The following is a 25,566-nucleotide window of genomic DNA, read 5'->3' on the forward strand; positions in this document are numbered from 1 at the left end:
CTAAAGAGTTCAGAGGGAACAGAATGTTAACATAAAGATGGATGGAGTGGACATGGTGTGAAGCATCATGAGGAGGACGTGAACCAGAGAGCTTTGTCCTCCTTGGTGTTGAGGATTTAAACAGGAAATGGTTGACTGAGCTTTTAACTCTTAGGTGGAACAAACCCCAACACCAAAGCACACCAACTCTTACAGGAGGTAGTATTTGTACTCATTTATGTTTGTATTTTTCTGTCCATTGCTCTCTTCTGACATTTACTGTTTGTTTGACCTGTTGTATCAGAGAAATGCATCAGAAGTTGTTTGTGGTTTGCTAGTGAACAACGAGCTCTCGTCAGACTCGTGAACAACGAGCTCTCGTCAGACTCGTGAACAACGAGCTCTCGTCAGAATCGTGAACAACGAGCTCTCGTCAGACTCGTGAACAACGAGCTCTCGTCAGACTCGTGAACAACGAGCTCTCGTCAGACTCGTGAACAACGAGCTCTCGTCAGACTCGTGAACAACGAGCTCTCGTCAGACTCGTGAACAACGAGCTCTCGTCAGAATCGTGAACAACGAGCTCTCGTCAGACTCGTGAACAACGAGCTCTCGTCAGACTCGTGAACAACGAGCTCTCGTCAGACTCGTGAACAACGAGCTCTCGTCAGACTCGTGAACAACGAGCTCTCGTCAGACTCGTGAACAACGAGTTCTCGTCAGAATCGTGAACAACGAGCTCTCGTCCGACTCGTGAACAACGAGCTCTCGTCAGACTCGTGAACAACGAGCTCTCGTCAGACTCGTGAACAACGAGCTCTCGTCAGACTCGTGAACAACGAGCTCTCGTCAGAATCGTGAACAACGAGCTCTCGTCAGACTCGTGAACAACGAGCTCTCGTCCGACTCGTGAACAACGAGCTCTCGTCAGACTCGTGAACAACGAGCTCTCGTCAGACTCGTGAACAACGAGCTCTCGTCAGACTCGTGAACAACGAGTTCTCGTCAGACTCGTGAACAACGAGCTCTCGTCAGACTCGTGAACAACGAGCTCTCGTCAGACTCGTGAACAACGAGTTCTCGTCCGACTCGTGGACATGAGAGCTAAACACTGAGCTAACTGGCAGCTGTGGCTGTGCATAAACACAGAAGGAGATGTCCTTGAGGCAGCAGAGGTGTGACCAAGTCACTGCTTTGCAAGTCACAAGTAAGTCACAAGTCTTTCTAGTCAAGTCTCGTGTCAAGTCCAAGTCAAAGACAACCAAGTCCAAGTCGACTACAAAGTCAGTGATCTGGAAGTCCAAGTCAAGTTCAGGTCCTTAACTTTGAATTTTCAAGTCATGATCAAGTCATCTGTCCAACTTCAATTTAACGGCAGTGATAAATAAATTCCAGAATTAAAGCGTTGTTTATTTGCTCAAACAGCAGAAACCGACACTGATTATAAACGAAGAGCTGCTGCAGTCAGCAGTACAAGATCAAACCCAGAGCCAAGAATGATTCATGATTTTTGTCCATGTAGGGCCACTTTTGTGCTAAAAAATCTAATATGCTCAAGTCATCATCAAGTCAACAGATGCAAGCCGATTCAAGTCGCAAGTCATTGGCGTTCAAGTCCAAGTCAAGTCCTAAGTATTTATAGATTTTATCAAGTGAAGTCAGAAGTCATTAAAATAATGACTCGAGTCTGACCCGAGTCCAAGTCATGTGACTCGAGTCCACACCTCTGTGAAGCAGCTCTGCTCAGATTGGGGGACATTACAAAAACAAACTCCTTTGCTCAGCATGTTCTGCATGCATCACATATATCAGAATCTTTTTTCTAAATGAGGTTCCTCTCGTCACACCGTCCTAACCAAACGTTGTTGTCTTGGAACCTCAGTTGTACCAGATTTTAGATTTCACTACTCTAATTACTTCTTCACCAATGTGCTACATTGCAGACTGTGTGTGTGCGGTTGATAACGTCTACCTGATGAAGAGGTTGAATAGAGATACAGTGCTGCGAATGACTCTTGCTGTGCGACTCTCCTCGTGTTGTGACCGAGACAATGTCAGCCCATCATCCATGTGACCCTCGTGGTGCATGATGGCCTGAAATACATCGAAGTTAGAGATAACAAATCAGTATCTGAATATCTCCCTGAACAAATCAAGCATTTAAAACAAAGGTCTGATTTTTAGTCGGTCTGGAACAAGAAACTCCCAATTAATACTTTTGTTTACAGCTTACCAGGATTAGTACTTTCCTCAAAACCCTGATGAACTTTTACATTACTCCCTAGTACTGCAGCTGGCATGGAACTATCTTTTCTGTTTTGTATTGTCAAAAACATTCAAATTCAGAGATCTTTTGAGACAACAAATATTTTGCAGAAAATAATCATTCATCCGTCCATCCGATCTCTTCTGCTTATCCAGAATCGGGTCACGGGGGCAACATTCGAGAGGCCCACACTTCCCTCTCCCCATCCACTTGGGCCTGCTCTTCCGGGGGAATCCCGAGGCGTTCCCTGGCCAGGTGAGAGACATAGTCCCTCCAACGTGTCCTGGGTCTACCTTTAGGTCTCCTCCCGGATGGAGAAGCCCAGAAAACCTCACCAGGGAGGCGTCCAGGAGGCATCCTAATCAGATGCCCGAGCCACCTCAACTGGCTCCTCTGGATGTGGAGGAGCAGCGGGTCTACTTCGAGCCCCTCCTGAATGGCCGAGCTCCTCACCCTATCTCTAATAAAGAGAGTCCAGCCACTCTTCGGAGAAAACTCATTTTGGCCGCTTGTATCCGCGATCTCGTTCTTTCGGTCACTACCCAAAGCTCGTGACCATAGGTGAGGGTAGGAACGTAGATCGACCGGTAAATCGAGAGCTTCACCTTCTGACTCAGCTCTCTCTTCACCACGACAGACCGGTACAACGCCCGCATCACTGCAGATGCAGCACCAATCCACCTATCGATCTCACGCTCCAGTTTTCCCTCACTCGTGAACAAGACCCTGAGATACTTGAACTTTTCCACTTAGGGCAGGACCCCAACCATGACTAGCAGAAAGCATTCTACCCTTCAATCAAGACCATGGTCTCAGATTTAGAGGAGCTGATTCTCATCCCAGCTGCAAACTGCTCCAGCGAAAGCTGGAGATCCATGGGTGGCTCCAGAAAATGTGACCAGCAGTTGCTGTACAGTTGCTTGGTCAGTGTTTGGGGTTGCTGCCCCCTGTCGGTGCGTAATGAAAAGTGGGGTGGGGGGGTCCCAAGAAATATGGCACAACATGAAATTCTAGTGCAACGAAATGAAGTACAGAAAAAGGTGAACATTTTTATTCTGCCTTTCAATATCACTGTTACATACATGACACAGCACACAAACCACACTGGGACCCATTTTTCCCGGTGTTCTATCAGAACACCTAGCTTGTAGCTAACATTAACATCAGATTCTGCCAACAAAACGGCTCTAAAACAGTTCATTTGTAAATATTCTGCATATTTATTGCAAAACCTCATTTTTCTGCTGCTTCAGGGCTGCAACAACATTTTGTTTTACTACAGCGTTGTTGAAGCTTCAGATTATTAAGGATGCTTGTTTCAGCTGTGAGATTAGTCGATGGGATCAATGAAAAAAACGTTTGTCACACACTCCATGGAAACTTTCAGAGAATCCACAAATAGAGGCTTTCAAACGGTTTTGTTACTGACAGACAGATGTTTGTGAGTTTAGACAAGAAGCAGATGAGACGGCGTGTCCGACAGTTTTTTATCTGAAACTATTAGAACATGTCAGTGATGTCTGAGGGGCTTTTACAAACACCGTATAACTAACACTCCTGGACAGGGTATGAAGTACACAGAGGCTTCTGGGGAGCCCAGTTATAGGGGTGGGGGGTGTTCCGTTTTGCCCTGGCCCCCAAAATGCCTTGAGACGGCCCTGGGTGTGTGACTGAGAGTTGAAGGTGATCTGAATTGTATCGGATGTATAAATATGACATGTGTGTAACTTATTGTTTTATACAGGTAAAAACTCTTATGAATAAATGTGTTAAACTGCCTTATTGTTTTTGGTGTCTTCACAAATCCCCAAGTCTGTTCTGATCATAACAGAATAATCGAGCCAACATGGACCCAAAGCCAATGCAGGCTTGGTGACTCGAAGTAGAACGTTCCATCGCTGGTCTGGAATCTAAAATAAACGAGCTCCTGGATCCACTCCAATCCAACGCTCAGGCAAGTGACGTGACCAGTGCTCCAATGACTTCCGCCCAACCGGTTCAGTTCCGGGTCTCTCCTGCCCACGAGCCTCGACTGGTTCTGCCTGAAGCGTTTAAGGGTGAGCCACAACTTTGTCGTCCCTTCCTCATGCAACGTGAAATACACTTTCAACTCCAGTCCTCCTCTTTTCCCACTGAAAGAGCCCAAGTGCCTTAAGTTATTTCTTTATTCTCTGACCAAGCCAAAGTGTGGCGGACCATGGAATGGGCTAGAGATTCGGAAACTATGTCAATGACAGGTTGGAGTTGAGAGCACTCTCTCTTTCGCGTTTTGCACAGACGATATAACAAGACAATTGTAACTGCAATGTCGTGCGATCCGTTTCCAAAACCTAAAACATTTGGTTAAAGAGAAGCCAATATCCAGCATCCCTAGTAATAACACTCAAAGTTAGAAGAATGGTTAAGTGTAGTATGGTACCTTTCTCTGCACACCTCCCATGCGTGCACACTTTGCATCAACAGTCTGGTATGTAAGCCACAAACAGGAGTCAATATGTTGGATGTAGCACACAGAGTCACCATATTTAATGTCAGGGGTACCCATCCCATCCACTTCCTTCTTTACACCGGGGTCCAACTTTTCCTGAGGAGCAATCATTGAGAAGAAACCCAAGGTGAGGGCGTTGCTGTTGTTACAAGGATGAATGACCAGTGAAGGATTTATGCGGGACTTTACCTTGGAGGACCTGAAGCAGAAGGCAGTGGACTTCACATCAGCTTTCTCTTTGTCCACCAGCAGCAAAGACTTCTCTTCAGTCAGACTAAGATATTTTCCTGTGGTCACATGCCTGAGTCTGAATGGCTGACCCCAACGAATATGACTCCCACTCCACCTGGACACAAACAACATCTAGTGGGATAAATAGGGAAAGCAAATACGGAAGTAAAGATTGATTTCAAAATTTATTTTAGGAATTCAAACACAGTTGTTGAATTTAATGAGGACGGGGAAGGTTTTATGTAAGTGAAAAGTAAAAGTAATGGTGCCAAAATGACTCCAGTGTTTAGAAATTGCTGTAAAAGTTTGAGTGGAGCCTAATGTAACAGAATGAAATGACTATGAATGAACAGAATGAAATGTTTTCCACTGTAACGTGAGGAAATATGGGTTTTCTGTCACAAAGGTGGTGTTGGACTCAGCTGGGTCAAAGCTGGGTCGCTGAGAACTTTCACCCACAGATTAAGACCTGAACGCCAGCGAGTCTGGGAGGAAACCATAACATCTGCCACCTGCAGCGTCCAGAAGACGTGTTTCCATGAGTTGTACCGAGAACAAGTCAAAACATAAAGTTTAAACTTCCTTTTCTTGTTTTGAATGTTAAAAGTTTAATCATCAATTTGCTCATTATAAATGTGTTTTAATCAAATGAATGACTATTATGCTTTGGGTAATTATAAGAGATTTAATTAATCCATTCCTAATTAAATGTTAAGGTTGAGAATGTTTGGTAACGACCTTCACACTCCTGCTTCTTCACACACCCAAACACGCCCACGCACATCTGCTCACAGTAAACTCCAAAACACATTTGCTGACGCACACGTTTTGCTTTGAGAAGAGAAAGGCTTTTGGTAAGTTTCAGTCTTTTGATTTCAGTTCGTGCTTGACAACGAAAGAGAGAGGACGTGTGAACAACCGCTAACGGGGGAACGGAGCCCATTGGCTCAACCCCCCCCCCCCCCCCCCCCACGCTGTTCCTGCCAAGCCAGGCAGAATAGCTGAATCGCAACTTCTAACGCAGACTCATTACCGAGTCTTTTGATTTCTGAGTGAATTAACTTAAGAAAGCGCATCGACAAAACGCTCTACCATCCACGTGTACCGAGGGCAACTCTGGACCGGTTCCGTTCGACACCTACGTCTCTCCTGTCAGCCGTTGGTGTCATCTGGATGAACCACAACATCCTCCACGGCCCGGATCCGAAAGAGGGTCCACAAGAGTTCGGTGAGACAGAGCACGGTGTTTAGCGTTTGATGCAGTTCTCTGATAAGACCTAAGTTTATCCAAACCATCACTTCACTCAGACACCTGTTTCTTCCTGAAGCAAAATCAGACTCACACACGCACTCATATCACAGCATTCTCCATCTTCATAAATTCACCACAAGGTCTATTTGATCATATCAACTGTTAAAGATTGTCCCACAAGTTGCCAATGTTGATTGTTATCTCCTGTTTAACAATTTCAAAATCATTAGTTTAATTTGAAGAATTAAAACTTTTAATTGTCAAACTGGTTTCCTCATTGAACTGAAACACAGACACACAGATATTATCGTCAGTTTATCGATGAAAACAACCTTTGAGTCTTCTTAACAATATAAAATGTGGTTATTGATTTATTAAAAATTAATATTCCGAATTAATACGTAGCTGTTATGGGTTACTCCTCCTGATTGTTGTAATGCGTGTTTTTCTTTCTCTGTGTAGGTTGGCTGTGGCTCTTCCTGCTGTTCCTGCCCCTCTTTGGAGCATCGGGGAATGCCGCAGCTGACTGCAATTTCCTGATTGCCACACCATGTATTTAAGCAGCTGCTTCCTGTGCATGGTGTGGCGTTGTTGTGAAGAGTTTCTGGTGTTTAGAGCATAGCTTTGTTTCGAGTCTGTGGTAGTTTTGTTTTGTATTACCCGTGAAGTCCTTTTCCCACTTATGTGGTGACTTTTTGTTATTAAAAGTAATCAGTATCGGATCTGGTCATCATGTCTCCTGCATTTGGGTTTATTCCTGTGTACCCTCGCGTGACATTACAACGCCACCATGACCAACCCAGCAGGAGGAATACCAGCTGCCAACGTTCCCTTACCTGGGTCAGATGAGGACGCGACAAGTGGAGGTGAACTTGCTGTATTGGCTCGGGAGTTACGCGGTTGCCTGTCCGGAATGCAACAACTCCATGGACGCCTCTCTAGGCTGGAGCAGGCTCCCACTCCGCAGGCTCCCACTCCGCCTCGTCAGGTCCGCCTGGGTTCCCCCGAGCTCTTCAATGGCACGGCTGTGGACTGCCGGCCGTTCCTCGCCTCCTGCAGGCTGCATTTTGACTTTAACCCCGGTGAGTTCCCCTCTGAAGAAAGCAAAGTAGCCTTCGCCATGAGCTTTTTAACTGGACAAGCTAAGAGGTGGGGCCTGGCGGAATGGGACCGAGGCTCGGACCTCCGCCGCTCTTTTCGGGAATTCTCTCGCCAGCTGCTCATGGTGTTCGATCCATCCACTCCTCACCGAACTGCTGCTGCTGACTTACTCTGCCTTAGGCAGGGCGGACGTAGCGTCTCTGCCTATGCAGTGGAGTTCCGTACCTTGGCAGCTAACACTCGCTGGCCGGAAGAGGCGCAGATCGACGTCTTCCTTCGAGGTCTCTCCAGCACTCTGAAGGACGAGCTGGCTGCACGGGAGGTTCCGGAGGATCTGGAGGAGCTAATCGAGCTGGCTACCCGCATCGATCGTCGGAGGATGGAGCGAAGCAGAGAGGAACGCCGTCTACCGGATTTTAACCACGCACCCCTCAGGGCCTTGTCACAGCCTCCCGTCGCTCGTGAGGCTCCGTCTCCTGTGGAACCCATGCAGCTGGGAGTGGGACGGCTCCCCGCATCTGAACAACGGAGACGGATGAGGGAGGGGCTGTGTCTGTACTGTGCTCGTCCCGGTCACCAGGTGCGTCACTGTCCGGGAAACGGGGGGGCTCACTAGCGGGGGGGCACCTAGTGAGTCGGTTTTCATCTTCCTCCCCACCCTCTCGACCCCCCGTCAATGTGCTGGTGACCTATGGCCAGATGCAGAATGCTTATGAGACTTTGATTGACTCTGGTTCAGATGGTGATCTGATATCCCAGGAGGTGGTAAGCGCACTTTTTATTCCAGTAATACCCTTATCCCCTGCCTTGCTCATCCGTGCCATAAACGGTTCCATCATCCACAGAGTAACAGCACGCACGGTTCCTATTAAGGTAACTGTTTCTGGAAACCATTCTGAACTTATGGATTTTTATGTAGTGGATTCCCTGAGGCCTCCGGTTATTTTAGGTTTTCCTTGGTTGTGTAAACATTCTCCTCACATTGACTGGTGTTCAGGCCGTGTGCTCTCCTGGAGCTCTTTCTGTTTGCTGAACTGTTTAACGGCTGCTGCTACACGCTCCTCTGTCTCTAACCCTCCTGTTGAACCTCCAGACTGAAGTTCGGTGCCCCCCGAGTATGCAGACTTGGCCGCTGTGTTTTGCAAGGTGCGAGCCAAGGCCCTGCCCCCTCATCGTCCTTATGACTGCGCCATTGACCTCCTGCCTGGAACGCAGCCTCCTAAGGGCCACATCTACCCCCTCGCCATCCCTGAGCGTGCGGCCATGGAGGAGTACCTACAGGAGAGCCTGCAGGCTGGGATCATTCGCCCTTCCTCATCGCCAGCTGGGGCGGGATTCTTCTTTGTGGGCAAGCGGGATGGGGGCTTACGGCCCTGCATTGACTACAGAGGGCTGAATGGTATTACAGTCCGGAACACTTACCCTTTGCCTCTGTTACAGTCTGCTTTTGATCTTCTCAGGGGGGCTCAGATCTTCACAAAGCTGGACCTGCGGAGCGCTTACCATTTGGTTCGTATCCGTGAGGGAGATGAGTGGAAGACTGCTTTCAATACTCCCAATGGCCATTTTGAGTATTTGGTCATGCCGTTTGGTCTCACCAATGCGCCCGCAGTTTTCCAATGCCTCATAAATGACGTTCTCAAGGACATGATCAACAAATTTGTGTTTGTTTATTTGGATGATATCTTGATATTTTCCCCAGACCGAGACACTCATGTGCAGCACGTCAGAGCCGTATTGCAGCGTCTTCTCGAGAACCAGCTGTTCTGCAAGGCGGAGAAATGTGAGTTCCACACAACACAAACCAAGTTCCTTGGGCATGTGGTTTCTCCTGGTTCAGTGCAGATGGACGAGGCTAAGGTACAAGCTGTTCTCGATTGGCCTGTCCCCGCGGATCGTAAGCAACTCCAGCGCTTCTTGGGGTTTGCTAACTTCTACAGACGTTTCATCAAAGGGTTCAGTGGCGTGGCTGCACCTCTCCATAAACTCACCTCAGCTCAGGTACGTTTTGTCTGGGACGTTGGAGCCAATAGGGCTTTTACTGAGCTTAAAAGACGTTTCTCTACGGCTCCTATCCTGACACAGCCTGACCCCTCCAAACAGTTTATTGTGGAGGTCGATGCGTCTGAGTCTGGGGTGGGGGCCGTGTTGTCACAGAGAGCGTCTGATAACAAAGTTCATCCCTGCGCGTATTTCTCCTGCAAGCTCAATCCTGCAGAGAGAAACTACGACATAGGGAACAGAGAATTGCTAGCTGTTAAGCTAGCCCTTGATGAATGGTGCCACTGGCTGGAGGGTGCAAGACAGCCTTTTCTGGTGTGGACAGACCACAAGAACCTCGAGTACATTCGCACGGCTAAGCGACTTAATCCACGCCAAGCCCGGTGGGCTCTGTTTTTTGATCGTTTCAACTCCACCCTCTCTTATCGCCCTGGCAGCAAAAACATCAAACCTGACGCCTTGTCCCGACAATATCAGCAGGACTGCAGGTCGACAGAGGTCCTGGGTACCACCACCATCGTTCCTCCTGTCCTGGTACTTGGGGCTAACCGCTGGGCCTTGGAACGTAGGGTCAAGTCTGCAGTTTCAGGCACGGTCCCAATCCCTGATGGATGCCCCCCTAACTGCTTGTTTGTACCTTCGAGTCTACGCCCCGCGGTGCTGAAGTGGGGGCACTCGTCACGCCTGGCTTGCCATCCCGGGATGACAAGGACCGCCTTCCTGGTGGCTCAGCGTTTCTGGTGGCCCACCATGTCCTCTGACATACGAGCTTTCGTCTCCTCGTGCCCTGTGTGTGCCAGTGCTAAAGTGCCCAGAACCCCTGCTGCAGGTCTCCTACAGCCTTTACCTATCCCCTCAAGACCATGGTCCCACATAGCCATGGACTTCATCACGGGTCTGCCCCGTTCAAGAGGTAACACTGTCATTCTGACTATCGTGGACAGGTTTTCGAAGTTGGTTCATGCTGTGCCCCTACAGAAACTGCCTTCGGCAAAACAACTGGCCGAGATAGTGGCACGACATGTGTTTCGACTGCACGGGCTTCCTGAGAACATTACCTCTGATCGGGGTCCACAGTTCGTGGCAGCATTCTGGAGGGAATTCTGCAAGCTCCTCGGGATAACGGTCAGTTTAAGTTCTGGTTTCCATCCTCAGACCAACGGGCAAGTGGAGCGGTTTAATCAGGACTTGGAGACCACCCTACGAGCTATGTGCTCTAAGAACCCCCCGACCTGGTCCTCACAGCTCCCTTGGGCAGAATATTCCCATAATTATCTTGTGAACTCTACCGGTTTCTCCCCTTTTCAGGCTGCCTATGGTTATCAGCCCCCACTTTTCCCCCATCAGGAGAGGTCTGCATCGTCCTCCGGCCCCGCCGCGTTTGTACGACGCTGTCGGCGCACTTGGGTGGATTACCGCTCTCGTCTGGTCCAGAATCAGGAACGGTTCACCGCAGTGGCGAACCGTCGGAGATCAGCCGCACCCGACTACAAGGTGGGAGACAAGGTTTGGCTTGCCTCGACAGATGTGCCATTGAAAGGGGGTTTGAGAAAGCTCCTTCCTCGGTACATCGGCCCCTATTCAGTGTCCAGGGTCATCAACCCGGTGGCGGTCAGGTTGGACCTTCCTCGCTCCCTGCGGATCCACCCTGTTTTCCACGTGAGCAAGCTTAAGCCCTTTGTGACTAGCCCCTTGCATCCGCCCCCTGCGGCTCCGCCTGCTCCTCGCCTTGTGGAAGGTGGCCCGGTCTTCAAGGTGAACAAGCTCCTGGCCTCTCGGAGGGTGGGTCGGGGCATCCAGTACCTGGTGGATTGGGAGGGTTACGGCCCGGCGGACCGCCAGTGGGTCCCCGAACGACACGTCCTGTGCCGTGACCTGATCACCCGTTTTCACCGGGACAACCCTGATCAGCCTCGTCGTCCGTCTGGAAGACGGACCTTGTGAGGGGGGTTATGTTATGGGTTACTCCTCCTGATTGTTGTAATGCGTGTTTTTCTTTCTCTGTGTAGGTTGGCTGTGGCTCTTCCTGCTGTTCCTGCCCCTCTTTGGAGCATCGGGGAATGCCGCAGCTGACTGCAATTTCCTGATTGCCACACCATGTATTTAAGCAGCTGCTTCCTGTGCATGGTGTGGCGTTGTTGTGAAGAGTTTCTGGTGTTTAGAGCATAGCTTTGTTTCGAGTCTGTGGTAGTTTTGTTTTGTATTACCCGTGAAGTCCTTTTCCCACTTATGTGGTGACTTTTTGTTATTAAAAGTAATCAGTATCGGATCTGGTCATCCTGTCTCCTGCATTTGGGTTTATTCCTGTGTACCCTCGCGTGACAGTAGCATGGTTCCTCTTTCATAAAAGAGCATAAAACCACAACGCTACAATATAACTGAGTAAAGACAGTTTCTCCTTACAATATGGCGAGCGTATCCAGACTTCTATATCTGCGATGTATCTGATTCCAAACATCTAAAAGCTACATTACGCTTTTCTCTGTGTTTCACTTTGATGTCTTATTTTGAAAAAAAACGGAAATCATTCCGCTGAAGTCATTCTTCCGGGAGACGTCCTGGTGGAAACTTGACGGTGGACGATCTCCGATCTCAAATTGTCCACAAATTACAGACAGTACTTTGATTTATCCCATCTTCGCCTTCGGAGCAAACGTGTGAGTTGTGCTTTTGACTAAATTCTGTCCATTTTGACGCGACGCCGCGCCTCTAATCTCTTCAGGTCGGAAAGCTACATTTCCGCTCTGAAACTTGCTGGGTGAGCTACCGTGAGCAGCTTATCTTCAATCCTAAAATTAAGACTAAATTCTCCGAATTCTCGGACACCCTTCGTCTCAGTGTGTTGACACTGTGGGCGAGCTATTGTGGAAGATATTTCCATTACATAGGCGACTGTTTGAAGCCGAATCTAACCGGAATGCTCGTTGGCACCTACCATAGCTTAACTTGCTAGGTAAACGCTGTAAGTCGGGTTATTACTGTGGAGCGTTACTGCATCCAGATTGCGTACGCTTTAAAGTCCGTTTTAGCAGCGGAGCGAGATGCCTCTGGTTAATCGGGCAACTTTAAGTCTGGTCGCTACAGACGAAAAGCTAGCCCTAGCCGGAGAGCTAAGCTAGCGAGCCACAGTTGGACAAAAAGGGAACGCGTCCCATTAAATAGTCAAACCATTTCTGACACAGTAAGTCTGTGTCCTCACAAAACCTGCATAGGCGGTGGTTCTTGTCAATCACTACGGTGTGTAGAATCTACATTTTGCTACGTTTGTCCGTCTGATACCAACACGGCAGCGTAGGTTTTATTATTTTTTTTTATTTTTATTTTGGACCGCTTTACGGGTCGGCTTTCACAGCCTCCGTTGCTCGGATCCATGCCTTTTTCTTCCATCTTGTGAAGATGTGTACATTCCTTTCTCTATCAACAGCTCCTTGTTTTACCCTGTGTCATAAAGTTAAGTTGTGCAACGGGCGGTCCTTGATTGTGAGATGAATTAAGGATCTGTACCGGGCTCATACGTCGACTCAGGAGGTAAAAACGCGAGTTGCTCTGTTTTAATGAGAGATGGACGAGACACGACAAAATCTTTCTTGTACTGTTACACCTGATGTAAGGTTCTCTGACGTTCTGCTTCCAGAACATGCCAAGACGCAGGAGTCTGGTTACCGGCCGAGCCACGCTGGTCCCTCCGCCCGCCCGAACGGGCCCGCATTCGTCGGGTGCCGCCGGTCGGGCACGGTGGGGACTAGTGGCAGCGGTTCGGTGCCAGCTGCTCTGGGTCGGAGGTGGTTCTGGTCTGCACTTCATGAAGTTAATTCAAGCAACATGCTGTTTACAGTCATAACGCTTTTTCTTTACATTTATTTCTTCCAGGGGGTCAAAAACCACCGTCAATATCAAGGTTTGAAATAAACAACACTTTCTCTGCTGCTTTTAAGCTGAATAACACTCTTGAGCCTATGGTTGACCTCTCTGACAAACAGGTTGTGCTTAACCCTTTGGTTCCTGATGCTTCTTCTCTGTCATCCATGTTAGAGGCTGACCATCCCTCCAGCATGGGTGTGAAATCTTCAGGCTGTGATCCACCGCTTCAGTCAGGGGTCTGCATTACTCGTCAATCCGCCTCATGCACAAACCGGCTTGTTTATCGGGGCGTGATGGAAACGTCAGCCACCGTGAAACACTTGTTGTCTCCGGACGGAGCTACCTTACCATTTGCAGGGTCTGTGCCCGGACATCTTGACCTTTATGTGAATGACCTTGTCACTTTTCAGTTTGTGACCTCTGCTAATACGGTGGCCAATTCTTTTCTCCTTTCACGGGGGTGTGACTCTGTCTCTGGCCTCTGTGTTCTATTTCCTGTGATTTCTCTTTCAGGTGACCACGACGGCGCAGGAAAGCCTGCGGTTTCCAGCAGTCCTGTGGTCAGTGCCGATGTTGAGGAAGCCTCAGTGGTTACTGTGCACACCTCTCTCACGGGCTCGGGAAGGCCACCCGGCCCGGGAGGTGTAGGTGCGTGCAGTGATGCTCTGCTCGGGGCCCCTCCTGACAAAAGGGGGGTGCCGAGTGGCACTGAGTTTTCCGTTGCGGACTTCAACCGGTTCGGGGGAACGCCTCCTCCGAGCGGGCGGGTCATTGCAGGAATCGACACTGACCTTCCACCAATTCAGCTGACAACATTGACCTCCGACCCGGAGTTAGGTCCTGCACCTTCTACGGGGCAGAGTTCTAGTCGGTCTGTAACTACTCTGGTTAAACCGGGTTTTTCTGATTCTGTGTGGGAACCTCCATCATTCTTGGGAATAAAGTATTCTTGGCTTCAGTTTTCAGGGCAGAACATGTTCCTTTCGATAGTGTCATGTCTGTATCTGATTCTAAACATGGCTAGGTTTGCTTTGACACCCGTGACACAACCATCCTTGGATCACTCCTTTTCAGAACCTCCAAGTCCAACACCTCCAGGTCTTTGGACATCTGAACACCTACTCTTTCAGCACGATCCAGGTGACAATGTGCATCTTCTTGGTAATAGGGCTTTTAAGAGCTTAAGAACTGTTCTTTGTTATGCTTCTCCTGTCTCACAGACACGGTTTAAGTTTGAGAAACAAAAGGGGGGTGGGGAGTCTCCTCCTGCTTTGCGAGCATCATTTTCGCATTTCCAGTTCACTACTATTTCTGATCACAACAAAGTCGCCTCCGTAAAGCTGCAACCCAACTTTGAGCAGGTAAAATCAGGTTCTGATATAACAATTATACCATCAGCTTCGCTCGAGTTCCGGACGGAACCCTCAGGTAAATTCAAACAAGTTTCCCTGTGGGTTCGTAACACCAGATACAAACAGTTTGATAACCGAATCGCTTCTGAGCCTGCTCCCACAGATACGTCCAAACTCGTGTCTCTGTGGGTCCGCAATACCAGATTCAAAACGCTTACTGAACAACTCTATTCTGACCGGATTCTTTTCCGCTAACTGGTGGACCGTTACAAATTCTCTCGTTTGTGGGATGAATTTTTAACAAATGTGATATCCTTTGAGTTTTTTTTTCAGGTTACCTGCCTCCAGCCAGGGTCCTGTTACTAACTCACATTTTTAGGGATTACTAACCTACTGATTTACATTTTTAGAATTGTTTTACATCTCTATCTTTTTATTAATGCTTTGTGTAGCATGATTATATTTGATTACACATTTAATTTTATTTTGTTACTTTTTCCCTTAAAGGGCCACAAGCCAATTTGCCCTTCATTTTCATGATTATTTCTTTATATATATATGCCTTTAATTGGTGCAGCCTGCTGAGTTTCACATATCAGTTAGGATTTACTTTCTTTTGTTTGTGTTTTCACTGCATCACGTTTTTACATGACATGTAGAACAGGGTGCAGAACATTTCTTCTTTAGATAATTCACAAAAGGCATCCACATTTTCCCAGAGGCACCCATAGATAGGTTTTGATTGATTTCTTTGATTTGCATCAAATGCTATCTATCGTGTGGGCTGTCTCACTTTGTCTCCTTCTCCGAGCTCGTATGGACTACATCCCATCAGAGGGGTCGTCTTCACCATCCTTCAACTGGTTTCCTGTCGCATGGGGCTTCGGTCGTGGTTCGAGATGGGTCGAGGTCTGCGCTGGACTTCACTTGGATTACGCCCGAGGAATACATCACCTGCCCAGCTCCGTGTGACACACGAGCTGCTTATCCTTTGAATACCTTTGCATTACTGCTGATGAAATTAACTGCTATTGGCATAGCTCTACTTTCAAGATTTCCTAAGTGGATTACTTTACAATGATTGCAACAGTTTGGCCTTAATCATCTGATCAGGATATACTCCCTTCTACACGAGACCTGTGGAGACGCTTCATCGTTCCTGCCTTCATCTGGGATGTCTACCTTCACGAGTACATCACGTTATTGAGGTTGTGACGTCAGGTGGCCTCTGCTTGACCACCATGTCGTCACAAAAGGGGGGATCTGTAACGTGAGGAAATATGGGTTTTCTGTCACAAAGGTGGTGTTGGACTCAGCTGGGTCAAAGCTGGGTCGCTGAGAACTTTCACCCACAGATAAAGACCTGAACGCCAGCGAGTCTGGGAGGAAACCATAACATCTGCCACTTGCAGCGTCCAGAAGACATGTTTCCATGAGTTGTACCGAGAACAAGTCAAAACATAAAGTTTAAACTTCCTTTTCTTGTTTTGAATGTTAAAAGTTTAATCATCAATTTGCTCATTATAAATGTGTTTTAATCAAATGAATGACTATTATGCTTTGGGTAATTATAAGAGATTTAATTAATCCATTCCTAATTAAATGTTAAGGTTGAGAATGTTTGGTAACGACCTTCACACTCCTGCTTCTTCACACACCCAAACACGCCCACGCACATCTGCTCACAGTAAACTCCAAAACACATTTGCTGACGCACACGTTTTGCTTTGAGAAGAGAAAGGCTTTTGGTAAGTTTCAGTCTTTTGATTTCAGTTCGTGCTTGACAACGAAAGAGAGAGGACGTGTGAACAACCGCTAACGGGGGAACGGAGCCCATTGGCTCAAACCCCCCCCCCCCCCCCCCCCCCCCCCTCTCTCACGCTGTTCCTGCCAAGCCAGGCAGAATAGCTGAATCGCAACTTCTAACGCAGACTCATTACCGAGTCTTTTGATTTCTGAGTGAATTAACTTAAGAAAGCGCATCGACAAAACGCTCTACCATCCACGTGTACCGAGGGCAACTCTGGACCGGTTCCGTTCGACACCTACGTCTCTCCTGTCAGCCGTTGGTGTCATCTGGATGAACCACAACATCCTCCACGGCCCGGATCCGAAAGAGGGTCCACAAGAGTTCGGTGAGACAGAGCACGGTGTTTAGCGTTTGATGCAGTTCTCTGATAAGACCTAAGTTTATCCAAACCATCACTTCACTCAGACACCTGTTTCTTCCTGAAGCAAAATCAGACTCACACACGCATTCATATCACAGCATTCTCCATCTTCATAAATTCACCACAAGGTCTATTTGATCATATTAACTGTTAAAAATTGTCCCACAAGTTGCCAATGTTGATTGTTATCTCCTGTTTGTCAATTTCAAAATCATTAGTTTAATTTGAAGAATTAAAACTTTTAATTGTCAAACTGGTTTCCTCATTGAACTGAAACACAGACACACAGATATTATCGTCAGTTTATCGATGAAAACAACCTTTGAGTCTTCTTAACAATATAAAATTTGGTTATTGATTTATTAAAAATTAATATTCTGAATTAATACATAGCATGGTTCCTCTTTCATAAAAGAGCATAAAACCACAACGCTACAATATAACGAAAGCACCAAAGCAAATACAATATGAGTAAAGACAGTTTCTCCTTACACCACCCAAAGTCATTTTCCCCCTCTCCTCTGACACAGGACTAGTCTGCATGAGATATGGCCTCAAGGTCTCATGCATTTGTTATAAAACTGCTTCTTTCCAGCTCAAGAGAAGAATGAACTCTTTTCTTCTAATTAATCAAAGAACTCTATTTTAATAAAGCTAATCCATCAAAGTGTTAGTCAATAAATAAGATGTGACCGACCTGTGAAATCAAAATATTAATTACTTATTATAATCCTATAGAATATAAAGGTACTGTGACTTTAAGTGTTCCAACAGGACTGACTTCACATAGCGTTAAAAGACATGACACATTCCTTTCACTGATCCAATCAGAATCTGACAGATCCGTGGTTTTGATGGTGGTTGGTAACTCTGTCAAACTTTCATTCGACCATAAACTAAAACATCTGAAGTATAAAACTATGCCACGTCATCTCTAACGCTAGTTCAAAGCGTTCCAGAGAAAATGACGGATTGGCCAATCCCTAACTTTCCTCTTTAACCGAAAGAACCAACGACAAGCTGGAAAATTCGTTGCTGTTCAAACTAACGCAACAGTTCCTTTCAGAATAAAAGCTGAACCATCAAGACCCAGGCTCGGGTCTCACCAGACGCCAACAGATTGTCGTGACCCGGAAGTATCTCAAGACGGGTGGTCGGTTGCCGTGGCTTCTTCTACATGCTCCTGCTCCGTAAGGCCAAGCTGGACCTCTACACCTCCTGATCTAGACGGGGACTTCCGCTCAGGTTATGTAGACTGGCAAATGGCGTTGAATGTGTTTATAAATCTCCTAACCAAAGCTTAACGCGAAGACATCACCTTCAGTTCCCATCAGAACTAATCGCTTCTTCGGATTTGCTGGTTCTGATTAAAATCACACATCATCCATTCACCGTCTCATCCACTTTAGTTACACCGTACATGTAGTGTTTAAAGTCGGTCTAGTTTAATTTGTTAGTAATAAAATTCTTAACTTTTAAACTTGACTCTCTCTCTTCTGTTGTCTCTGAGTGAATATGAAGCGGTTATCTAATCCCTGCAATAAAAAGATCCAATCTTCTGGTTTCAAATAACCTCACAGATCCTCCGTAAGGTGGATTTCATATTTCCTATGGAATCCTACGCCTTATGGCTCATTAAATAACACGTCATTTAATTCATTACATCTGTGTGTGAAATAACGCCAGTCAAATGATTACCTCCGTGTTGCTTGTGTGCATGTTGTCCAGCAGCTTATGTTATAATTGATATTTTTCATAAGCCTGATTGCTTGGTGCCCCCTGGCCACTTGGTGCCCTACACACTCTGTGTGGTGGGTGTTCAGGGAGTGCCGGCGCCGGCCCAAGGTTTGAGAGAGCGATAGGTGAGGAGGGCCTAGCTTGGAGCTACGGCTAGCCTTTTGTTCCATCTGCGGGTGCCTTAGGTTTACATATGGCTTAGGCTGGAGGGGGTGGGACTCATATTCATGAGGTGGTGACGAGCAGGTTGGATGAAGAAGGGCTCCACATTTTGATGTTTTATGAGACGTTTTGTTTAGAACTTTCTAATTTACATAAAAAGTAGGTCACACACGGCTTTGTCCTTTCAGGATGCTACTTCTGACCGCCCGAGCTGTCTTTATTCAACAACAACAAGGACACTGTTGGTCTCCTTTGCCAACATCTACTGGTGTGCATGACTGTACTGGTTTTCTCTGGACATGCTGTGCTTACATTACACGCAGTGTCTCCAGCCTCCACAGAGACCTGGCGTGACTGGAAACTCCTCCTCCCTCATATTGCACTGTCCTGGGGATAGAAAACGATTCATTCAGTGAGTCAGTCTCACGGTAACAATCCCCATGTCTCTGTGAAGAAGGGGAGTCCGTGTTAGCAGTGATGTTAAACAACATAACGTTCTCCAATGAGAACATCCTCCAACTGTAATTACTAATGGAGCTCCTTGTCTCACTCCCAGCCCAGAGCTGGAGCTACGCTGGGAGCTGCTGCTGCATCCTTCTGCAGCTTTCTTCAGTTGAACCATCTTTCAAGGGATGATGATGTGTTTCCTCCCAAGTAAAGTGTCAGAGAGAACAATGACGCGGGTAACTTTATTTGTGAAATTGTGCAATAATAAATGTGAATAATAACTAATTATTAGAGGAATAATAGCATGTGTTCTAATTGCATGAATAACGGTTAACTTGGAGGTTGTAGAAACAGTTCCCACAGAGAAATGTTAGTAATCAGTTCAATACCTTCTCTGTTCTTCTCCATGCTGACCAGATGGAACCGTTAAACACTCGTCCATGTGACCATGGAGGAGGCGCAGGACGTCTCCTCCAATCAGGAACCCTGTACACAAGACAACAAAGTCAATGAGAAACTAAATGAAAAGGTAAGAGTCATATTTTTTTAAAGAAGAACATTTTCTGACCAGAAACTAACGCATAAGACATGTAGTGCTTTCATGGGGCTATTTTGGAATATTCTGATGGGCCTAATCTTGTTCCACGGGAGAGGATTTCAAGTTTAACGAGAATTTCTAAGTGTTGTCCCAAATGAGGCTTCCTGAAGCTGATTTCTTTCACTAATGTCCAAATAAAACACAATATTTTCCCAAAAGACTAAATAAATAATGATAGGTCCAAAGCAGGTGGGGTTGTTAGCAATCAGAGTAAAAAAGTACCAGAATAAAGCTATCAATGTTATTTTATGTCTTTAAGGGTTTGAATGTCGAGCATAGACGGAGATGGGGGGGGGGGGGGGGGGGGGGGGGGGCACACCTCCCCCCTTTTATAAAGCCCCCACATAACATAATATATGCATATATACATATTTTTAATACTATAGTCTAATGTAGGCGGATCGTAAATGGAAAAAATTATCCCTCAAATACTTCTAAATGTTGTATTGATGTAGACGGGGTGACCGCTCGTGTAGCCTAATGCTACTGTTCCTTTAGGAGGTGTGGGTTTATCTCAGCAGTTTGTCGGACTTCTCTGATAAACCACAGTTGAGGGCAAAATTCCATTCTGTCTGGTGTTTTTAGTTCTGCACAAATGTCAGAACAAGGATTGTCCTAAATCACCTTCCTTAAAGTTTCTGGTGCGCAGATCAATTCAAATACTCAGGAAAAAGGCCTGCTGCAGGGGCCAAAGACCATGTCACGGACCCCATGTGAGCAAACTGTAGTTTGTATTTTGTAGTTTTCAGGAAGTTTATTGTGTTTTGGCTACTTAACCCTCCCACTGTCCTCAAGGGATGAACCGTCAACCCTGCTCAATGGTACACTTTCCTCGCGGGGTCACACCCGTTAGGACAGTGGGAGGGTTATGAGAGTAAGCACGTACGACTGACGATGGCTGTTTTCTACCACCTAAAAGCTATGATGGTTCACTCAATGTCCCTCGAAAAAATGCGGGCATAGCAAGTAAACTGTGAAGTAATTAGACATTTTATTTTAGAAGGTGTTCTCCCTTTACTATGTTGTGGTGCGTTTACCTTCAAGCTTCATTTATCATAACATTATTTATTGAAAGACGAAGTTCCCTCACTTTTTTCAACACTTCTGCAGTGGTTAAGTTCATGAACGGACTTGTAGAAATATCGTGAACATTTTTGTAGAAGTGGCCAGCTGACGTGACAGACTTATTTCTGCCGAAGGAGCTCATAGAGGTTACTGAAACATGAGGAGGACACCACTCCTCTAAACCTCTGCTCTACTGTCTTCAGAACATCACAGATGGCCGCCTGAAACATCCTCCATCAGCGACTCTAAAACTGAGGTAATTGTTTTCAGTCCTGAAGAAGGTAGAACAGCTACCTGATCTCCACTCGGGTTACTGTTTCTAACCCCGGAGTAAACATGGACACAGCCTTGAAGATGGTTAATGGCACGGTTACATCCTGTTTTTATTACCTTGGGCGAATTTCCAAACTCAAGCCTATTTTGAGTAAATGTCACCTAGAATCAGTGACCCATGCCTTCATTACTCAACTGACATTAGATAAAGGCGCTTTGTACAGACATCCGCTGGTTCAGACCGGAGCTAATGGAAGCCAACACGTTGCACCCATTCTCCAATCTCTTCACTAGTTGCCAGTTTAATTTAGGAATGATTTTAAAATCTTTCTTTTAGTATTCAAGTATTTAAATGGTCAAGCCCCTTCCTGTCTGAGGGCGTTGCTCCAAAGGGCCTTCTCTGTTAGGGCTTCCGCACTAGTGCCAGCTCCACTCCACCTAGCTGAGGGAGGATATGTTCACATAAGCATAGCCTGGACTTTTTTCAGCCCTCTTCCTAAGGTGGTCCGCTTCAGGCTGAACTGGTCCAACACACCCTCTGACTGGCTGGCTCAAATTCACGCCCTAGATTAGCTGATAGAATCAGCCAGCAGGAGCTTGTCGTGTGACACACACACACACACACACACACACACACACAGCCTGAAGCGCAAAATACGGATTGAGACTGAATGTCATGTGTCTGTGGCAGTGTGAGCGTCCTGTCACAGTGACCCGATTGATCACGCGCCCTGGCGACTTGGTCAAGGGGGTGTCCCTTTGGCTGACTGGTTAGCGCGCATGACTCTCACCCGGGAGTCTGGGGATTGGATCCCACCCTGCCCTCGTTTCCCCACCCTGCCACACGTCATTTATAGATCCAACACAGAAGGCATGTCATCACATCTTATATTTTCTTACCAATTCTTTAAGTGTTCCTGAAACTTCAGTCAGGACGTCACATATTCTGTGCGGTTCTTCTCGCACTTCGTTCACCGCACTAATCATGACCCTCAGATATATATATATATATATATATATATATATATATATATATATATATATATATATAAAAGCAAGCAGCATTCCTTGAGTGTGTGTGTGTGTGTGCGTGTGCTTGTTCCTACGTTGGCCGTGACGTGGGGGGGGGGGGGGGGGGGGGCAGCGTGTGAATACACACAAATGCATGAGAAAGTTGGAAGCCCTGAAACAGCTTGATGAACAACTCTCTCCACGTTTTAAAAATGCTAATATAATGTTTCTGCTATGCTACGTAATGATGTCTCTATAGAACTACAAAAATGTCCGACTGGGGGAGGAGAGTAGGTCTGCACTGTGGAAGGGGGCGGAGTTTGCAGCTCCTTCTCCACATTTAAAGAGACAGTACAAAAAAAAAAACGGCTCGTTCTCAGACTGTCCTCAGAACGGGTGGGTGCGGGTCTGTAGAGCAGCAATAATGAGGAAATCAGACCAAAGAAATGGAGTTCCACTGTACTTAGATCCCAACTGGATGATTTAGATGTAAAAAGTAGGGATAAAAAAAAAACGATGTCTCCTCTAAACTGAGCTACTGTTATTCTGTTTAAAAATCTCTTTCTCAGGAGAAATTTAAAAAGTAGTGTTTGTTGATTTATATGGTTTAATCTGATCTTTCCCACCTGATTCTGATCCATTAAAAATCACGTGATCTGACTGGAGCATCCCTACTGTTTATACCTGGTCAGTCATTTAAAATGGTGGAAACGAAGGAGGTTTACCTTGTGCTACTTCACTGCCTGAACAGATGGGAGCCACGCTCCACAGCGTCTGCTGGAAAGCTGCATCTACGTGGAGACTGCTGTTCCCATAGGACAGATGCTGCATGAAAGCAATAGTCTTAGTGTCAGACGTACACGGTACAGAAGCACCAAAGCAAATCTAGAAGGAAGAAGGATGCAGGTGATGCTTCAGTTGTGGTAAGGGGTACCAACCCCAGGTGCAGAGTAAGTATGGACAGACGGGTCTGCTAAGAAATGTCTCACTTCTGCTAGACTTCACTAAACTGAACATTATTTTGTTTACTAAAAACCCCGGTTTAGAGTGACGGCGTAGAAGCGAAAATAAGAGTAACAAGTAGGAAAAGGAAGGAATCAGAAGGAGGAAAAGAAAAGCCGAAATAACAGAAAACTTTGACTCAGTCGTGGAGAAACAACTCACCAGATATCTCTCAGAGGAGACGCTGACAAGGATGAGATCATCCCCCACTCTGACCTTCTCTCCCTCCGAACGCTGCTTTGATGCTGGGTGAATGGTCCACCAGCATGCTTCACCTACACACACACACCAACATGAAACGTGGACTTCTGGAAACACACACTATGTTGTTGTTTATGGTCATCCTGCAGCTCCCCAGCTTGCTCTGTAAATACTCGAATGCATAAATAACGCTGAAAAACAGCAGCAAGCGCAAGGCTCACTGCGTCTGAACTTGAGGAAACCTCTCATGACATGAAATTAGTTCTCCAAGGGTTAGGGTTAGGGTTGGGGGGGTGCTTTGCTGCAGCCTGCTTGATTCTATGGCCGGGTTGTGCGGCGCTGGGGAGGAGCTAAGAGCAAACCCACCAGCCAATCCAGGACTCTCCAGAATCCAGACCCCCAGTCCGCCGTGTACAGATAAATATGCCTTTAGATTCTCTCATCACAACAAACTACTCAAGTAAAGAATGTAGAAAAAGATCTGAATTCTCAGGTTTGTGTTTATAAAAGAAGGTTACACTAGAGGGTTATCTCACCCGTAAAAAACTCATTTTTAAAACTAAAACCAGCTTCTTTCAGACAGGTATGTGAAACGTACGGCCTGGGCTCTCAAAGCGGTTTTGTGTGGCCTCCAAAAGAAATTCTGGAATTTAGTAGCTTTAGCAGGCTTTCTCAGGTCAGAGTTTTACAGATGTGTCCATTTAAAATAAAAAAACAATCAAAACATCACATTTGTAGAGCCTGCAAGAGCTTTTCAGTTGGTCATTTTTGCATTAATCTTGAAAGGTTTGCACACTCCTGCTTCAATAGCAGAGGGTTTGATGGTTACCTGTAATGTCTTCCTGCAGTCCCACATCAAAAGCCAGTTTGTCTGTGGATGAACGGGAGGTGGAGAGGCAGCAGAGGTACTAGAAGAGACACACGCACATATCCGTATATTACATAGGATTTAAACACGTCAGCATTCTCCATTGTACAATGATATTGTAGCTCGCAGCATGAGCAGTCCACCCCACCTATGTGGGTGCCAGACGGCCCAGGGGGTGTCAGAGTCCAAGCCCCCAGGCCAGCGTCTCCCAGCTGACCGGCTTCTGTCTCGGACCATTACCCAGCATGCCCCTCGCGGGGATTCCCTCCACGTTGCACCTGCGTCATCCATGTCTATATATGGAAGACGCCACACCGGCTCTTCACTCAGTCATCGTTCCACCGTGTTCCATGATCAGAGTATTCAGAAGCTAAGACAGTTAAACCTCCACCTTTCTAACTCAGACCTCATCCTCCCGTCAGCCTTTTCAGCACCGCTTGCAGCCAGCAGTCTCTAATAAAAGCTCTTACTCCCGAACCCAGTCTTCGAGTCTGACAGGATGACTGAGTCCATTAATCCAGCGGAGTTCGAGCAGATGAAGAGGAAGTTGGAGCAGGTTGTTAGCGAGAACGTTCAGCTCCACGCCCAGGTCGACCAGCTTAACACCAGGCTGAACTCCCAGACCGATCTCTCCCTGCAGATGTCTACTGCCGTCACGGCTCTCCAGCAGCAGGTTCATGCGCTCCAGTTGCAAGCCCTCACTCCACCAACGGGAGAGCCACACTTCAGTCTCCCGGAGAAGTGGAACGGAGAGACGGGGAGTCCAGACGGTCTGCTTGCTACCCTCGACATGCAGTTCGAGTGCCACCCAGGACGCTTCCCCACTGCGCGCTCTCGGGTAGCACAGCTCACCTCCCTGCTCACCGGACGCGCGGCAGAGTGGGCTGCTGCGCTCTACAACTCCAAATCACCGGAGTGCAGCGACTACGCTGCATTCGTGGCCGCTCTCAGAAAGACTTTTGTTCCACCCAGCAGCGAAATGGGGGCAGAGACACGACTCTTAAAACTCCGCCAGAAGGAGCGCTCTGTGTGCGCATATGCGTCGGAGTTCCGCACCATCTCCGCCAAGCTGCGGTGGGATGACTCTGCCCTCCGAGCCGTCTTCTTGGAGGGACTGGCAACCTACATCCGGGATGAGATGGCGGGAAAGGAGCTACCCCAGACCTTGGATGAAGTTGTGGATCTGGCGTTGCGCATGGATCAGCGGGTTTTGGTTCGGCCCAAGCCTCTCATTCGCCCATCCAGGGCGCCTGGACTTTTTCCTCGTCCCCCCACGCCTACTCCCGGACCCGTTGCCACTGAGGAGCCCATGCAACTGGGCCACCTTCCTCCGGAGGAGAGACAGCGAAGGTGGCGCGAGGGCCTCTGCGCCTATTGTGGTTCCCCCGACCACAGACGCATGAACTGCCCCCTCCGTTCGGGAAACGAAGGAACCCACTGAGTCTCGGGGTCGCTCAGCCTGGGTCACCTCCAACCCCTGCCCTTTCCAATCGGCTCCTT

General features: G+C 47.2%; 1 protein-coding gene across 3 annotated transcripts in view; it reads right to left on the reverse strand.

The window, feature by feature from the left end:
* ryr2a (ryanodine receptor 2a (cardiac)) overlaps positions 1–25,566 on the reverse strand; it is a 710,821-nt gene that overhangs the window by 628,254 nt on the left and 57,001 nt on the right. For all 3 annotated transcript variants that reach the window (XM_070545357.1, XM_070545356.1, XM_070545355.1), the window contains exons 5-12: positions 24,028–24,106; positions 23,160–23,272; positions 22,721–22,820; positions 19,438–19,534; positions 18,914–18,988; positions 4,923–5,079; positions 4,665–4,829; positions 1,952–2,073 (exon numbers count right to left, since the gene is read on the reverse strand). In XM_070545357.1, coding sequence (XP_070401458.1) covers positions 1,952–2,073; positions 4,665–4,829; positions 4,923–5,079; positions 18,914–18,988; positions 19,438–19,534; positions 22,721–22,820; positions 23,160–23,272; positions 24,028–24,106 — 908 coding nt within the window. The remainder of the gene's footprint in view (positions 1–1,951; positions 2,074–4,664; positions 4,830–4,922; positions 5,080–18,913; positions 18,989–19,437; positions 19,535–22,720; positions 22,821–23,159; positions 23,273–24,027; positions 24,107–25,566) is intronic.

The sequence above is a fragment of the Nothobranchius furzeri genome, chromosome 16 (genome assembly GCF_043380555.1).
Source record: "Nothobranchius furzeri strain GRZ-AD chromosome 16, NfurGRZ-RIMD1, whole genome shotgun sequence".
Classification (NCBI taxonomy): Eukaryota; Metazoa; Chordata; class Actinopteri; order Cyprinodontiformes; family Nothobranchiidae; genus Nothobranchius; species Nothobranchius furzeri.